General features: G+C 46.9%; 1 protein-coding gene across 1 annotated transcript in view; it reads left to right on the top strand.

The window, feature by feature from the left end:
• The window catches only part of med16 (mediator complex subunit 16), a 110,598-nt gene that overhangs the window by 35,574 nt on the left and 59,869 nt on the right, over positions 1–15,155 (top strand). The window contains exons 8-9 of the mRNA XM_028816652.2: positions 12,811–13,016; positions 13,176–13,382. Coding sequence (XP_028672485.1) covers positions 12,811–13,016; positions 13,176–13,382 — 413 coding nt within the window. The remainder of the gene's footprint in view (positions 1–12,810; positions 13,017–13,175; positions 13,383–15,155) is intronic.

The raw sequence follows: 15,155 nt of genomic DNA, 5'->3' as shown, positions 1-15,155 counted from the left end.
GCGGAGAAAGTCAATAAGCAGTTGTCAAGTCAAGTTGGGGAGCCTGCACTGGTACAGAGCGTTGCCACACCCACCACACGAAGAAACCGCTTGAGACCCTGGTTGTTTCATCGTGTGGTGGGTGCGGCAAGCTGCTCCCCAACCTGACCTGACCGTGTCACTTGTACAAATTCTCAGATGATTCTGCACTTATGGGGTATATTGATAAGGGGGATGAGACGGGGGAGAACTTTGAGAATCGTCTGCACCTTAACATCAGTAACATCATGAAGTCAGTAGAGGGATTGGTAGAGCATGGGGGGGTCATGAGGTCGCTGGAAAAGGGGTGTGTAGCGCTCCCGGTATCTATGCATACAGTTGTGCTTGAAAGTTTGTGAACCCTTTAGAATTTTCTATATTTCTGCATAAATATGACCTAAAACATCATCAGATTTTCACTCAAGTCCTAAAAGTAGATAAAGAGAAACCAGTTAAACAAATGAGACAAAAATATTATACTTGGTCATTTATTTATTGAGAAAAATGATCGAATATTACATATTGGTGAGTGGTAAACGTATGTGACCCTCTAGGATTAGCAGTTAGTCTGAAGGTGAAATTCAAGTCTGGTGTTTTCAATCAATGGGATGACAATCAGGTGTGAGTGGGCACCCTGTGTTTGTTATTTAAAGAACAGGGATCTATCAAAGTCTGCTCTTCACAACACATGTTTGTGGAAGTGTATCATGGCATGAACAAAGGATGCTCATCAGGCTGGAAAAGGTTACAAAACCATCTCTAAAGAGTTTGGACTCCACCAATCCACAGTCAGACAGATTGTGTACAAATGGAGGAAATTCAAGACCATTGTTACCCTCCCCAGGAGTGGTCAACCAACAAAGATCACTCCGAGAGCAAGGTGTGTCATAGTTGGCGAGGTCACAAAGGACCCCAGAGGAACTTCTAAGCAACTGAAGGCCTCTCTCACATTGGCTAATGTTCATGAGTCCACCATCAGGAGAACACTGAACAACAATGGTGTGCATGGCAGGACTGCAAGGAGAAAGCCACTGCTCTCCAAAAAAAACATTGCTGCTCGTCTACAGTTTGCTAAAGATCACGTGGACAAACCAGAAGACTATTGGAAGAATGTTTTGTGGACAGATGAGACCAAAATAGAACTTTTTGGTTTAAATGAAAAGCGTTATGTTTGGAGAAAGGAAAACACTGCATTCCAGCATTAGAACCTTATCATCCCATCTATGAAACATGGTGGTGGTAGATATCATGGTTTGGGCCTGTTTTGCTGCCTCTGGGCCAGGACGGCTTGCCTTCATTGATGGAACAATGAATTCTGAATTATATCCGAGGATTCTAAAGGAAAATGTCAGGACATCTGTCCATGAACTGAATCTCAAGAGAAGGTGGGTCATGCAGCAAGATAACGACCCTAAGCACACAAGTTGTTCTACCAAAGAATGGTTAAAGAAGAATAAAGTTCATGTTTTGGAATGGCCAAGTCAAAGTCCTGACCTTAATCCAATCGAAATGTTGTGGAAGGACCTGAAGAGAGCAGTTAATGGGAGGAAACCCATCAACATCCCAGAGTTGAAGCTGTTCTGTACGGAGGAATGGCCAAAAATTCCTCCAAGCCGGTGTGCAGGACTGATCAACAGTTACTGGAAACATTTAGTTGCAGTTATTGCAGCAAAAGGGGTCACACCAGATAGTGAGAGCAAAGGTTCACATACTTTTGCCTCTCATAAATATGTAATATTCGATCATTTTCCTTAATATATAAATGACCAAGTATAATATTTTTGTCTCATTTGTTTAACTGGTTTCTCTTTATCTATTTTTAGGACTTGAGTGAAAATCTGATGATGATTTAGGTCATATTTATGCAGAAATACAGAAAATTCTAAAGGGTTCACAAACTTTCAAGCACAACTGTAAGGACGAAGGTCCAAGTCTTTAGAGTTCTGAGGCTTCCTGTTTGCCAGACATGGATGCTCTCCAGTGACCTGAGATGAAGACTGGACTCCTTTTGGTACTGTCTGTCTCTTTTGGAGAATCCTTGGGTACCATTGGTTTGACTTTGTGTTGCTCACGGAGTCCCCAATGAGGTGCATGACCTGCATGTGAGCGTCAGTTCAGAAGCTGGGCAATTCAAAGAGACGCGTGTGAGCTTACAGAACGACTTCCAGGTCTTCCAACTACACCCGATCAAAATGTCCGTGTGTACGCATACGGTTACACGCCGTCCACTTCCATAAAGACAAGCGTCTTCTTGTACCCATGTAACATTCTAAACAAGCACACTCGTTCGTTCACGTGTTCCAAAACACGCACCGTTTATGTGTTTGTCATTTTTGTTTACAAAATCACGAAGGTTTTAAAGTTGTGTGTGTGATGCTGTGGGCCATATACACCTCGGGGGGCCATAGTCTGTCCACCCTTGTGTTAGGTCACATGTGTGCCTGGGTAACAACTGGCTTATCCAGCTTCACCTTGGGCATACAACATGGCCCAAAATTATTTACTAAAGACCGTTTTACTGGGTAAGGCTCATCAGCCCATATGCCAGATAGTGCTCTCCGTTACAGACGCCAACCCATTACGGTTCTGCTAACTATTAGAGGAGTCCCACCTTGGCTTGATAATCCCGTGAGAAGGAGAGTAGCAGATGTATTTACCTGATTACTTCGACCACTCGGGCAAAATATAGAAATGTTAAAAGCAAAGCAACATTTATTAAAATCAAATTATAGCAGCAAGAGAACATAAATGGTAGAAAACCGCAATGTCCAGATATACCACACTGATCCAAATACGCCTTTGTCTCAAAGCTTAAACAGTCCTTTCTGTTAGAATATGAAAACTGCAGGGCTGTATGAAAGGACAGGGAAGGGTCCGCTTCATGAGGTTCAGCAGGCGGGCTGATGCACAGACCGTGTCTTTGACGTTCAGGTGGGTTGGCGTCTCACCCTCATCTTTGGCCGGTCTGTTCTTTGTGCCACACACACCACGTGTGCCATTCCACACAGATAATTAGCCAACTACCCTGGTAAAGGGCAGCCTGTCCCCGGTGTGTAGCAAAGGAGGACTGCACACCAGTGAGCAGTTCAGGACACGTTGTGTTCACTCCGGAGTGTCGGTCCCAACCCTGGTAAAGGACTAACGGAAATTAAGGCTCATTTATAAAGAAGTTTATGTGTGTTTTGAGTTTGTGTCGGTGTTCCACAATAAAGAAAGGATACAGGAAAGCCCATCAGTAACTTACACAAAATTACCACTAGATGTCAGAGTTATTCTTAAATGAACCTACAGAGGATACTAACTTGTCAGCAATATAATAACAATAATAATTCATTACATTTATATAGCGCTTTTCTCAGTACTCAAAGCGCTATCCACACAGGGAGGAACGGTTAAGCAATAAAGTTGATCAATTAACAGTACTGACAGACTTAAAGCATTATTTTAATGTAATAACATGAAATTATTACTGAAATAAATATTGCTGAATGTAAATAACACTAAGGCAAGCATTCGTAATACATCTTAACAAACAGGTAATGCAGAATAAATAAAACTTAACTAATTTCAGGTCACTAAACACACATTTTAATGTTGATTCAGTGTAATACGGACTCCGTTATTACAAACTAGCCGTCCCCCGTGTCTCCACCCGCATATTAGTGAAACAGGACAGCGAGGAGGGTCCCACCTGGCTCCCCACTCCTGACGTCACGGTCAACCCCCCCCCCCCCCCCCCGTCCCCTCGGCCTGCCGCCTCTCTCTCGGATTCGCAGGAATAAATTGCGGCCACAAGCGAACTAGGATTCTTAGCGTGATGAGAGAAGTCGCAAAATCAACCGGAAAGTTCAAGAAAACTCTCTAGAAAAAAAACAGATCTAAATCCGTTAAGTTCTCTCGTGAAAAGCAAGCAGACAGACAGACGTTGGATTTTATATACATAGAGATGACTTTGACTCTACACAGTAATGAACAGCACACGTGCATCTCGCTCTCTCAGCTTCTTCTTCTTCTTCTCGAGTCCTTGATCCAAGGTGTTACGTGCCCCTCCGTGGCGAGTGCAGGCTGTTGCTCTGTCCGTGGCCACGTTGAAGACCTCCAAAGTGCATTTTTCATCCAGGTGTGGGCCGATCAGGCGACGTTCCATGGTCCGTCTTTCCCCGCAGTCACATAGATCGCCGTCATTGGAGTACCCCCACTTGGTCACATAGGGCTTTGGATCTGCCAGTCCTAGTGTGTATGTAGTCCAGTCCAAGTCACCGTCCACGTGAAGATGTTCTCCCACTTCTAGCCCAGAGATGCTAATTGAGTTGATGTCTCAAAGACGCCCACGCCATGAGTCCAACCTTGCTGCTTTGACTTTTGAGTCCTTGGTGGAGTCTCATCCATGAAGCTTTTCCAGGATTTCAGGCATACAGTGGGTGTCCGGGCTCCTCTAGTTGCCTTGTTTTTCAAACTTACTCGCCACATTTCTTCTTATATACCAGCCAGAATGTTGTGGCTGTCAATGGGTGTTTGTTCTTCTACTGGTTTTCTGTGGTGGCAATCTGCGCCCCCACCACCACATCAAAGCACCGTGATGTCCCTACATTGATGGATTGAAGGCCAGAAGTCCACATGACCGTCATCATCAAGTTCTTCCATGTGAAATCTGAATACCATGAGGACTGACTGAGGTCATTTATGTTAGGTAGAATAAATAGAGGGGGCTGGGTGGTCTCATGGCCTGGAACCCCTGCAGATTTTACTTTTTTTCCACAGCCGTCTGGAGTTTGTTTTTTTTTTTTTTTTTTCTCTCTCTCTCTGTCCTCCCTGGCCATTGGAGGACACTAGAGAGGCAACAACGAGATGACCCCCAAAACAGGAATGGAGGGAGGCCACTGAAATTTGATGAAGTTTTGTCACTCGTTTTGCCTTTGGCTACGGTCAGTGTCACTACTGGCTGCATGAGGTGATACCTGGACCCTGCAGACTTTGGTGGCACAGGTAGTCCAACTTCTTCAGGATGGCAGGCACATCAATACCACGTGTCATTGCTAGAAGGTTTGCTGTGTCCCCCAGCACAGTCTCAAGGGCATGGAGGAGATTCCAGGAGAGAGACAGGCAATTCCTCTAGGAGAGCTGGACGGGGCCTCTCATAGAAGGTCCTTAACCCATTAGTAGGACCCACCGGTATCTACTCCTTTGGACAAGGAGGAACAAGATGAGCACTGGCAGAGCCTACAAAATGAGTCCCAGCAGGCAGGCAGGCAGGCCACTGGTGTGAATGTCTCTGACCAATCAATTAGAAACGGACTACATGAGTGTGGCCTGAGGGCCTAACGTCCTGTAGTGGGCACCGTGGAGCTTGATTGGCATTTGTCATAGAATACCAGAATTGGCAGGTCCACCACTGGCTGGCATCCTGTGCTTTTTACAGATGAGAGCACATGTGACAGACGTGAAAGGGTCTGGAGAAGCCGTGGAGAAGGTTATGCTGCCTGTCACATCGTTCAGCATGACTGGTTTGGTGGTGGGTCAGTGATGGTCTGGGGAGGCATATCCATGGAGTGACACACAGACCTCCACAGGCTAGACGACAGTGGGCACCTTGACTGCCATTAGGTATCGGGATTAAATCTTTGGACCCATTGTCAGACCCCATGCTGGTTCCTCCTGGTGCACGACAATGCCCAGCCTCATGTGGTGAGGGGATGAAGGAATTAATAGCATTGACTGGCCCCCCTGTATGCTCACTCGCCTGACCTCAATCCAATAGAACACCTCTGGTGGGACATTGTTTCGGTCCATCTAACGCTTCTGCCTGTCCAGGAGCTCAGTGATGCCCTGGTCCAGATGTGGGAGGAGATCCCCCAGGACACCATCCGTCGTCCCATTAGGACGTGGTCAGGTGGTGGCGGTGGTAGGGGGTGGCATACAAACTACTGAGTACGATTTCGGCCAAATGGACTCGCCTGTCTTCCGCTTCATTTTTTCCCTTTGGTTTTCGGGGGTCCCTCTGTTGGTTGATCTTTTTTTCATTTCCATCCTTTCCTTCCTCACACTTCACCATATCAGTCCATAGCTGTAGAGAGAGCCAGAAGGATTTTTTTTCCCCATTCACATCTGATGTGTTTTCAAAGTGTTCCTTTCATTATTTTGAGCAGTTTATTTCAACATACTGATTATTTTTAAAACCAAAGAGGACTTCTCCTACTTTACGATGCGTAGCATATAGCACTCTTTATTTCTGCTTCAGATTTACGTCCACGGTCCTCATTGTGTGGAGTGTGTATGTTCTCCCCGCGTCTGTGGGTTTCGTCTCACAGTCCAGAGATGCGCAGGTTTAGACGTATTGGCGACACTAAAGTAGCCCGTGTGTGTGTTCACCCTGCGGTGGACTGGCGCCCTGTCCAGGGATTGGTCCTGCCATGTACCTTGTGCTTTCTGGGATTGGCTGTCCACCCTGCTGAGGAATATGCGGGCTTAGAAAAAATGATGTGGCATGTTGTCAGTACTGGAAACCGAAAAAATCGGGAGTGCGCTGCCCTCGACTTTCTTGTAAATTGAGATGGAGGAAAAGCTCATCAGAACCCCTGCCAGTTGCACAATATTTCTCAAATCTCAGATCTCGTTTCTCATCATAACTAATTGATAATATCGATACACAATCATTTATCTCTATTTATAATCAAACTTTATATTAAAATGATAATTTTGCACTTAGGGAGGTCGAAAACTGGTGGAATTTTTTTTCATCACTACATATGCGTTACTTCGATTACATGCAAATTAATACAGGGCGGCGCACGAAAAACCGAACAGTCTCTGACCGGCTGTCTCGAGCTAGTAAACCGGCGGGTCAGCAGCCCCAGCTGTGCATTAGTAAGGAAGCTGTGAGCCAGTGGGTACAGACGTGCGTGAAAGAAATCCGGAAGATGTATTCTCTGCCACAGTGGATTGGAATAGTGGAGGCGTATGTGTCTACCGGTTCTTTTAAGGAAACGTGGGACATTTTCGCATAGAAGTTTCTGGTTCTATTCAGTAAGGGCGCGCACAAAAAGGTGAGCTTCAAAAGGGCGACCTCAATTGGGCGCAGCGAATAAAGGCAAACGCAACTATGTGCAATGCCACGTAGATATTTTATTATTATCTATCTATTATTATCTAAATTATCTGCAAACGTCTTTATTCGCCATGCCCAATTGAGGTCGCCCTTTTGAAGCTCGCCTTTTTGTGCGAGACATTATTGAAGGATACCAAAGTTTCCTGGTGTAAACCTACCAGCAAAGAGCAGCATTCACGAGTTGGTGAAGAAGTGGCGTAAGACTGGGTCAGTTGCAAACTGCAAAAAGAATCGGGCCCCGTCCGTTTGTACACCTGTGGTCATAGCAGATATTCAGGAGCGGATGGCCAGACGCCCTTGGATCAAGGACTCGAGAAGAAGAAGAAGAAGGAAATCGACACGTAATTTGGCACAACAAAGAAATATGGTTTGCGCAGGTCTTGTCAACGTGTGTTGCACTCACTACAAATGAAGCCTTTACAGAATGACTTGTGTCCAAGAACTGAAGGACGACGACAAGGAAAAACGTGTAATTTATTGCCGGTGGCTCCTTCAGACAGTTGCAATTGGATTTCTGTATTGCATATCTTTCATTTCGTGTACGGGCTAAGAAACGTACATCGACGTTGGAGATGGTTCGGTTTTCTCATGTGACACCTGATATAATATTAGTATTATATAATATTTGTTGCAATAAATTTGCTTTGGGTAAAACTGCATTTAGCTACATTTAATTTAGGTTAATGATGGCAGAAATAAAAGAAAAAAAAAGTGAAATATATTACTAGGAGCACGACGGGGGCGTAGCGGCCGACTGTTCCCATTACATCTTTCTTCCTGTGTTGAAGTGGCTGATGGCCTCGGGCTGAAAACATCCCCAGAGGTTCTTCTTAACACACCATGTGGCCAAAAGGGCTACAAGAAAGCGCCCCCTGGAGTGGATGGGCAGAGTTGTTCATGATGGCTTCCAGCTTTGCCACCATTGCTGTTTTCCATAGCAGCTTCCGGAATGTCCAGGGTGAGTCCTGTGATGCTTCTGGCTTTTCAGAGAAGTTTCTGTGGACGTTTTGCTTTGCCTGAATGCAGGTAGACCACTGGGTAGAACAATAGCCTGACGTCTGCTCTGGGCTGGTGTTTTGTTTTTGGTAGAGTAATATTTTACCCTCCTTTCCCATTTTGTGTTATTAATGTGTAGCCTTGGTCAGAATGCCTCAAATCTCCCTGAACTACCACTGTTTATAAGGTACTGTACCATATAACTTCTCTCCACCTTCCCTTCTACATTCATAACCTCAGGCAATTAGGTGTAGTAAAAGACAAGCAGGAGTTAAGTTACAATTTAAACAATGTATTCTTGATAATATTCATAAATAATAACAATAAGCAAAGCACAAGTGAATATCGGCAACCATACAACCTGATTAATGGTGATGTGTAGTTTCAGGCGGCACACAGACTTGTTAGTTACTTAACTCTTTGAGGGCTGAATATTTTTTCCAAAAAACAGTGTCGCAGATTGAGGCCCTGTTGTCCTCTTGAACCCTTCGACCACTCCAGACAACAGGTAAAAGTCCAATAGTAATATTTATTTGGACAATGTACAGTGCACAAAGCACCCTCCACTCCACAATACTCCTATAACTAACCAATAAACAATACAATAATCAATCCTCCACACTCCCAGACACTTCGCCACCCTTCCTTCCAGCTCAGCTCAATGTCTGGGCTTACCCATGAGTCCTTTATACCCCCTGACCCGGAAGTGTTTCTCCCTTCTGTCCATGTGATCGTGAACACTTCCGGGTCGGATAAAAAGCTCCTTTCTTCAACCCGGAAGCACGTCGTTTCCTCTTGTCACGTGATCCTGACACACCTCCGGGTTATAGGGCAAGTAAGAGTCCGGCAGCCTCCCCACAGCGACTCCTGGTGGTCCCCAAGGTATCCAGCAGGGCTGTGCATATAAACTACAAAGTCCATGAGGCCCTGCTGGAATTCGGGGAACGTCCACGCTGTTGGGAGAGCTCCATCTGGCGGCCTGGGGGTGAGGGCCGGAATAGTTAGCCGGCCACACACCACAACAGTTTCTGAAAAGCAATGGTTTCACACAGAAATCAACATAAAACATCTGTTGCTGCATGCTGTGGCAGCCAATTTGACAAGAATGTGCGGCAGACTTGCTGCTAAGCTGTCTTCACGTTGCTGAGGCAGCAGCAGCAGCGATCACGGTTTCTACCTCTTATCATTGTTAAGTGACACTCCTCCCTGGCGAACATTGCCATTGGCGTATCAGCTACATGAACCCGTTCAGCACCTTGGGGACCAGTCAACTGAAGCTGGAACCTCACGTTCATTTTCGATCACTTGTATCAAAATCATTGTCCAACAAGTCATAGTCCAGTTCAGAGATAATAGGCCAAACGTCATCCACGCAGTAGTTTTGCTTTATGCATTCACTTTGATCTCTCGCTAGATGTCAGTGCCATTTTTACTGTTTGCACTTTGCTACTCACGCAAGCGTGGGAAATCTCGGTCAAACCGATGAAACTAACTTTCCTTCTAGCAACGAGAATCCAGCTAAAACATAACAGTTGCTTTTGTCACAGTTTACAGTCGATTACCATAGTCAGCTACTCCTTTTCATCATCAGCCCTGAAAGAGTTCAAATGTCTCGAGTTAAGGCCTCATTTTGTGGTCCGCTTTCTTCAGAACAGGCCGCATGTCCGTCTCAATATGGCTGCCGAGTTGTGCTCTTCGTTGTGTTGTCCTTTTCAGTTCATGGTGTGTGTGAGATGGTCTTTCATCAGTTTGGTAAGAAAGAGAGAGGGAGGAGTAAAGCAAGCAAATGTATAGGTTTTCTGTCCAACCCCTACAGCCAATAGGGCGTCATGGTACTTCAAAGGCTTTTTAATAATAATAATAATAATTCTTTGCATTTATATAGAGCTTTTCTCACTACTCAAAATGCGTAGCAATTGCAGGTTAAGGGCCTAACAGTGCAGAGTCTCTCTTGGCATTTACGGGATTCAAACCGGCAACCTTCCGATTGCCATAATACGTTTTATTTATTTGTTGGCGCCTTTCTAAACACTCAAGGACACCGAGCAATAAGATGAAACACACATTAGAAACAAAAGTAAAATACAAAAATGAATATCAGACCGAGAATTGTAATCAAACAGAAAAAGCCATCTTAAACAAATGAGTTTTAAGTTTAGATTTGAAAAGTGAGAATGATTCAATCGTTCTAAGCTCAGATGGTAGCGAGTTTCAGAGCTGGGGAGCAGAGCAACTGACTAGTGGTAAGACTGGCGAGGGGAACAGTCAAGTGGATCTAAGGGTGCGGGAGGGAATGGCAACATGGAGGAGGTCAGACAGATATGGAGAGCCTTAAAAGTTAACAGGAGAATTTTGAATTGAATGCAGAACTGAACTGTAGGCCAATAAAGCTGCTACAAGACGCGAGTGATATGGTGAGTAGAGGGGGGTCTAGTAATGATGTGGGTGGGCAGCTGAATTCTGGACCAGTTGAAGCTTATAAAGAGATTTGTGAGAAAGACCAAAGAAAAGGGAATTGCAATAATCGAGACGAGAAGTAATAAGGCTTTGAATGAGGATAGCAGTGGTGGGGGGCAAATACGATTAACGTTACACAGGTGGAAATAAGCAGACTGGGAGATGTTATTGATGTGGGACTGAAAAGATAAAGTACTGTCAGGGATGACACCTGTGGGGAAGGGGACACAGAGGAGTTATCAATAACAAAGGACAAATGATCAGTTTTGGATAATGTTGACTTTGTACCAATGAGGAGAACCTCAGTGTTGTCACTTGTTATTTAATTTAAGAAAATTTAAAGAAAACCAGGATTTGATTTCTGCTGTACAATCAATAAGTGAGGAGAGTGGAAAGGAAACAGCAGGTTTGCTAGTGAGATAGAGCTGGGGGTCATCAGCATAACAGTGGAAGTAAATGTTATATTTATGAAAGATATTACTGAGTGCGGCATGGTGGCGCAGTGGGTAGCGCTGCTGCCTCGCAGTTTGGGGACCTGGGTTCGCTTCCCGGGTCCTCCCTGCGTGGAGTTTGCATGTTCTCCCCATGTCTGCGTGGGTTTCCTCCCACAGTCCAAAGACATACAGGTTAGGTGGATTGGTGATTCTAAATTGGCCCTAGTGTGTGCTTGGTGTGTGTTTGTGTGTGTCCTGTGGTGGGTTGGCACCCTGCCCGGGATTGGTTCCAGCCTTGTGCCCTGTGTTGGCTGGGATTGGCTCCAGCAGACCCCTGTGACCCTGTGTTCGGATTCAGCGGGTTGGAAAATGGATGGATGGATGTTACTGAGGGGAAGGAGGTAAATAACGAAAAGGCGGGTCCCCAGGACAGAACCCCCCTGAAGTAACAGCGGTGGGTTGGGACAGTTCCAAACAGCCATACTTCAGACCAATGGAGGGGGGATAGAACATCTTCACACCTGCCACCCTCCAAACCAGGTGTTAAGGTAAAGCTTGGCAGTTGGGCAGCCTGGCTTTCCTGTGGGTGTTGACGGAGAGACTTTAGCAGAAGAGTCTTAGCCAAACTTGTTTTAGGCACTTTACCCCAACCCTGTCATAGAATTACAAACTCATTCCTTAAAGGGGGTAAAGGGTTCTTAAACCATTGCTGTTATTATCAATAATGTAATACTAATATTACATTACTTTGTCTAAGTTACAAATAAAGACATACAAAATATTTATCAACTTGTAAGCAAAATTTCACATCACAACATCTGGTAGCGCATTTCCAGCATCTTGCTGTTCACATCACAAGACCTGAGCCTCCTCGGGGAGTCCAGTCTTCTCCAGCCCTTCTGGTTCAGTGCCACTGTGGTATCGGACCAGTCCAGTATGCTGTTGATACAGATCCCCAGGTACTTTTAGCTGTGCACCACTTCCACGTTTCCCCCCCGGGCTCCTTGACATGATGCCCACCACTGATTCTTCCGTCTTGTTGATGCAGAGCTACAGTTGGTCTTCCTTGCACCACAAGATAAAGTCCTCCACCTGCCTCCTGTACTCCGACTCATCTTCATTTTAAATGCAACCTGCGATGCATTTCTGTAGATGCCAAGAGCTGGCATCATACTGGATGCCCCTTGTGTAGAAGATAAACCAGAAGAGAGACCAGATGGATCCCTGAGGTGCCATAGCATTACACATCACCATCTGTGACTCAGAGCCCCTGGGCCTCCCAAACAGATGTCTGTTGGTCAGGTAGTCCATAATCTAAGGAGACTGAGGGGGCATCAAGGTGGATAGCGCTAATCTGTGTATCAAGTCTGTGAGGCAGAATGATATTAAAAGTGCTGGAGAAATCGAAGGTCATGCTCCTGACTGTGGTGCTAGCTTTGTCCTGGTGGGAGTAGACTTTGTATGGCCCGGAGATCAGAGACCTGCGTGTGCCTGGTGGGCAAACTGCAAAGCATCAGGTTGGTGTGGAACCAGGGGGCAGATCAGTTTCAGGATTAGCCCCTCCAAGGCCTTCATGAATGTATGAAGTTAAAACAGCTGCTCTGAGGTCCTTGGGGGTGCTGGAATTGTTTAGAGAATATAAAAGTTAGAAGCGGGTTTGTTTCAGTGTCAGTTTGAATTTCTCACTTTTTATTGTGTAGTCACTGCCAGTCTTATCTCTTCACTCTGACCACCCCAGGGTTCAACTACAGCACAGTCACTCAAAGGGGCTTCATCACGGTTTTCATGTTGATCTTTCAGGCTTGGCTCTGGCCTTTCATGACGGCAGCATTCAGATCGTTCACCGCCTCTCGCTCCAGGTGATGGGCATGTTGACATCGCCTGCCTCTCAGCGTGACGAACCGGCAATCAAAAGGTCACGGGCCACTGGTGTGTTGGTCCATTTTAAGGCCCTTCAGCTGTCATGGACATCACTGGCTCTCATTGGCATAGACAACCACGGCAAGGTAAAGAGATTCCATAGAAATGTCAAAAATCCCAGACTGTTTTTGTTTAGTTGTGAGTGAGCAAGTCCTCTTGTCCTTGGAAATGACAGCAGTTAGGATCACAAATGCTATCCTTTAGCCAAGAGGTTGGCCTGATGGTTTGGTTTCTGTCTGTTTCAGTTGCACATGCTGAGGGTGTCCCCATCTATGGGCCACACGCTGGATATGAACACGTCGCTACGCCACCTTCTTTTTCTACTCGAGTACTGCATGGTAACTGGTTATGACTGGTGGGACATCTTGTTGCACGTCCAGCCAAACATGGTCCACAATCTTGTGGATAAACTGCACGAGGAGTACATGCGGCAAAACCAGGCCCTTCAGCAGGTGAGCGCAGCTTGGGTGAATGTATGCCGCCATTCATCCATCTTGAGATGTTTGTGTTTGTTTTACTAGCACTGCTTTTTAGGAGACATCTTGGGGCTGAAGGTGGTCCAGGGTCACGAAGAAGCAGATCCGGGGCTATGCAAGAGGTCCATCCATCCATCCATTGTCTCCCGCTTATCCGAGGTCGGGTCGCGGGGGCAGCAGCTTGAGCAGAGATGCCCAGACTTCCCTCTCCCTGGCCACTTCTTCTAGCTCTTCCGGGAGAATCCCGAGGCGTTCCCAGGCCAGTCAAGAGACATAGTCCCTCCAGCGTGTCCTGGGTCTTCCCCGGGGCCTCCTCCCGGTTGGACGTGCCTGGAACACCTCACCAGGGAGGCGTCCAGGAGGCATCCTGATCAGATGCCCGAGCCACCTCATCTGACTCCTCTCGATGCGGAGGAGCAGCGGCTCTACTCTGAGCCCCTCCCGGATGACTGAGCTTCTCACCCTATCTTTAAGGGAAAGCCCAGACACCCTGCGGAGGAAACTCATTTCAGCCGCTTGTATTCGCGATCTCGTTCTTTCGGTCATTACCCATAGCTCATGACCATAGGTGAGGGTAGGAACATAGATCGACTGGTAAATTGAGAGCTTCGCCTTGCGGCTCAGCTCCTTTTTCACCACGACAGACCGATGCAACACCCGCATTACTGCGGATGCCGCACCGATCCGCCTGTCGATCTGACGCTCCATTCTTCCCTCACTCGTGAACAAGACCCCGAGATACTTCAACTCCTCCACTTGGGGCAGGATCTCGCTACCAACCCTGAGAGGGCACTCCACCCTTTTCCGGTTGAGGACCATGGTCTCGGATTTGGAGGTGCTGATTCTCATCCCAGCCGCTTCACACTCGGCTGCAAACCGATCCAGAGAGAGCTGAAGATCACGGCCTGATGAAGCAAACAGGACAACATCATCTGCAAAAAGCAGTGACCCAATCCTGAGCCCACCAAACCGGACCCCCTCAACACCCTGGCTGCGCCTAGAAATTCTGTCCATAAAAGTTATGAACAGAATCGGTGACAAAGGGCAGCCCTGGCGGAGTCCAACTCTCACTGGAAACGGTTTCGACTTACTGCCGGCAATGCGGACCAAGCTCTGGCACTGATCGTACAGGGACTGAACAGCCCTTATCAGGGGGGCCGGTACCCCATACTCTCGGAGTACCCCCCACAGGATTCCCCGAGGGACACGGTCGAATGCCTTTTCTAAGTCCACAAAACACATGTAGACTGGTTGGGCAAACTCCCATGCACCCTCCAGGACCCTGCTAAGGGTATAGAGCTGGTCCACTGTTCCGCGACCAGGACGAAAACCACACTGTTCCTCCTGAATCCGAGGCTCGACTATCCGACGGACCCTCCTCTCCAGGACCCCTGAATAGACTTTTCCAGGGAGGCTGAGGAGTGTGATCCCTCTGTAGTTGGAACACACCCTCCGATCCCCCTTCTTAAAGAGGGGGACCACCACCCCGGTCTGCCAATCCAGAGGCACTGTCCCTGATGTCCATGCGATGTTGCAGAGGCGTGTCAGCCAAGACAGTCCTACAACATCCAGAGCCTTGAGGAACTCTGGGCGTATCTCATCCACCCCCGGGGCCCTGCCACCAAGGAGTTTTTTGACCACCTCGGTGACTCAGTCCCAGAGATGGGGGAGCCCACCTCTGAGTCCCCAGGCTCTGCTTCCTCATTGGAAGGCATGTTAATGGGATTGAGGAGGTCTTCGAAGTATTCC

This window comes from Erpetoichthys calabaricus, chromosome 12 (genome assembly GCF_900747795.2).
Source record: "Erpetoichthys calabaricus chromosome 12, fErpCal1.3, whole genome shotgun sequence".
Lineage (NCBI taxonomy): Eukaryota > Metazoa > Chordata > Cladistia > Polypteriformes > Polypteridae > Erpetoichthys > Erpetoichthys calabaricus.
The sequence above is the reverse complement of the archived record's forward strand: the minus strand, read 5'-3'. Positions and strand labels throughout refer to the sequence as shown.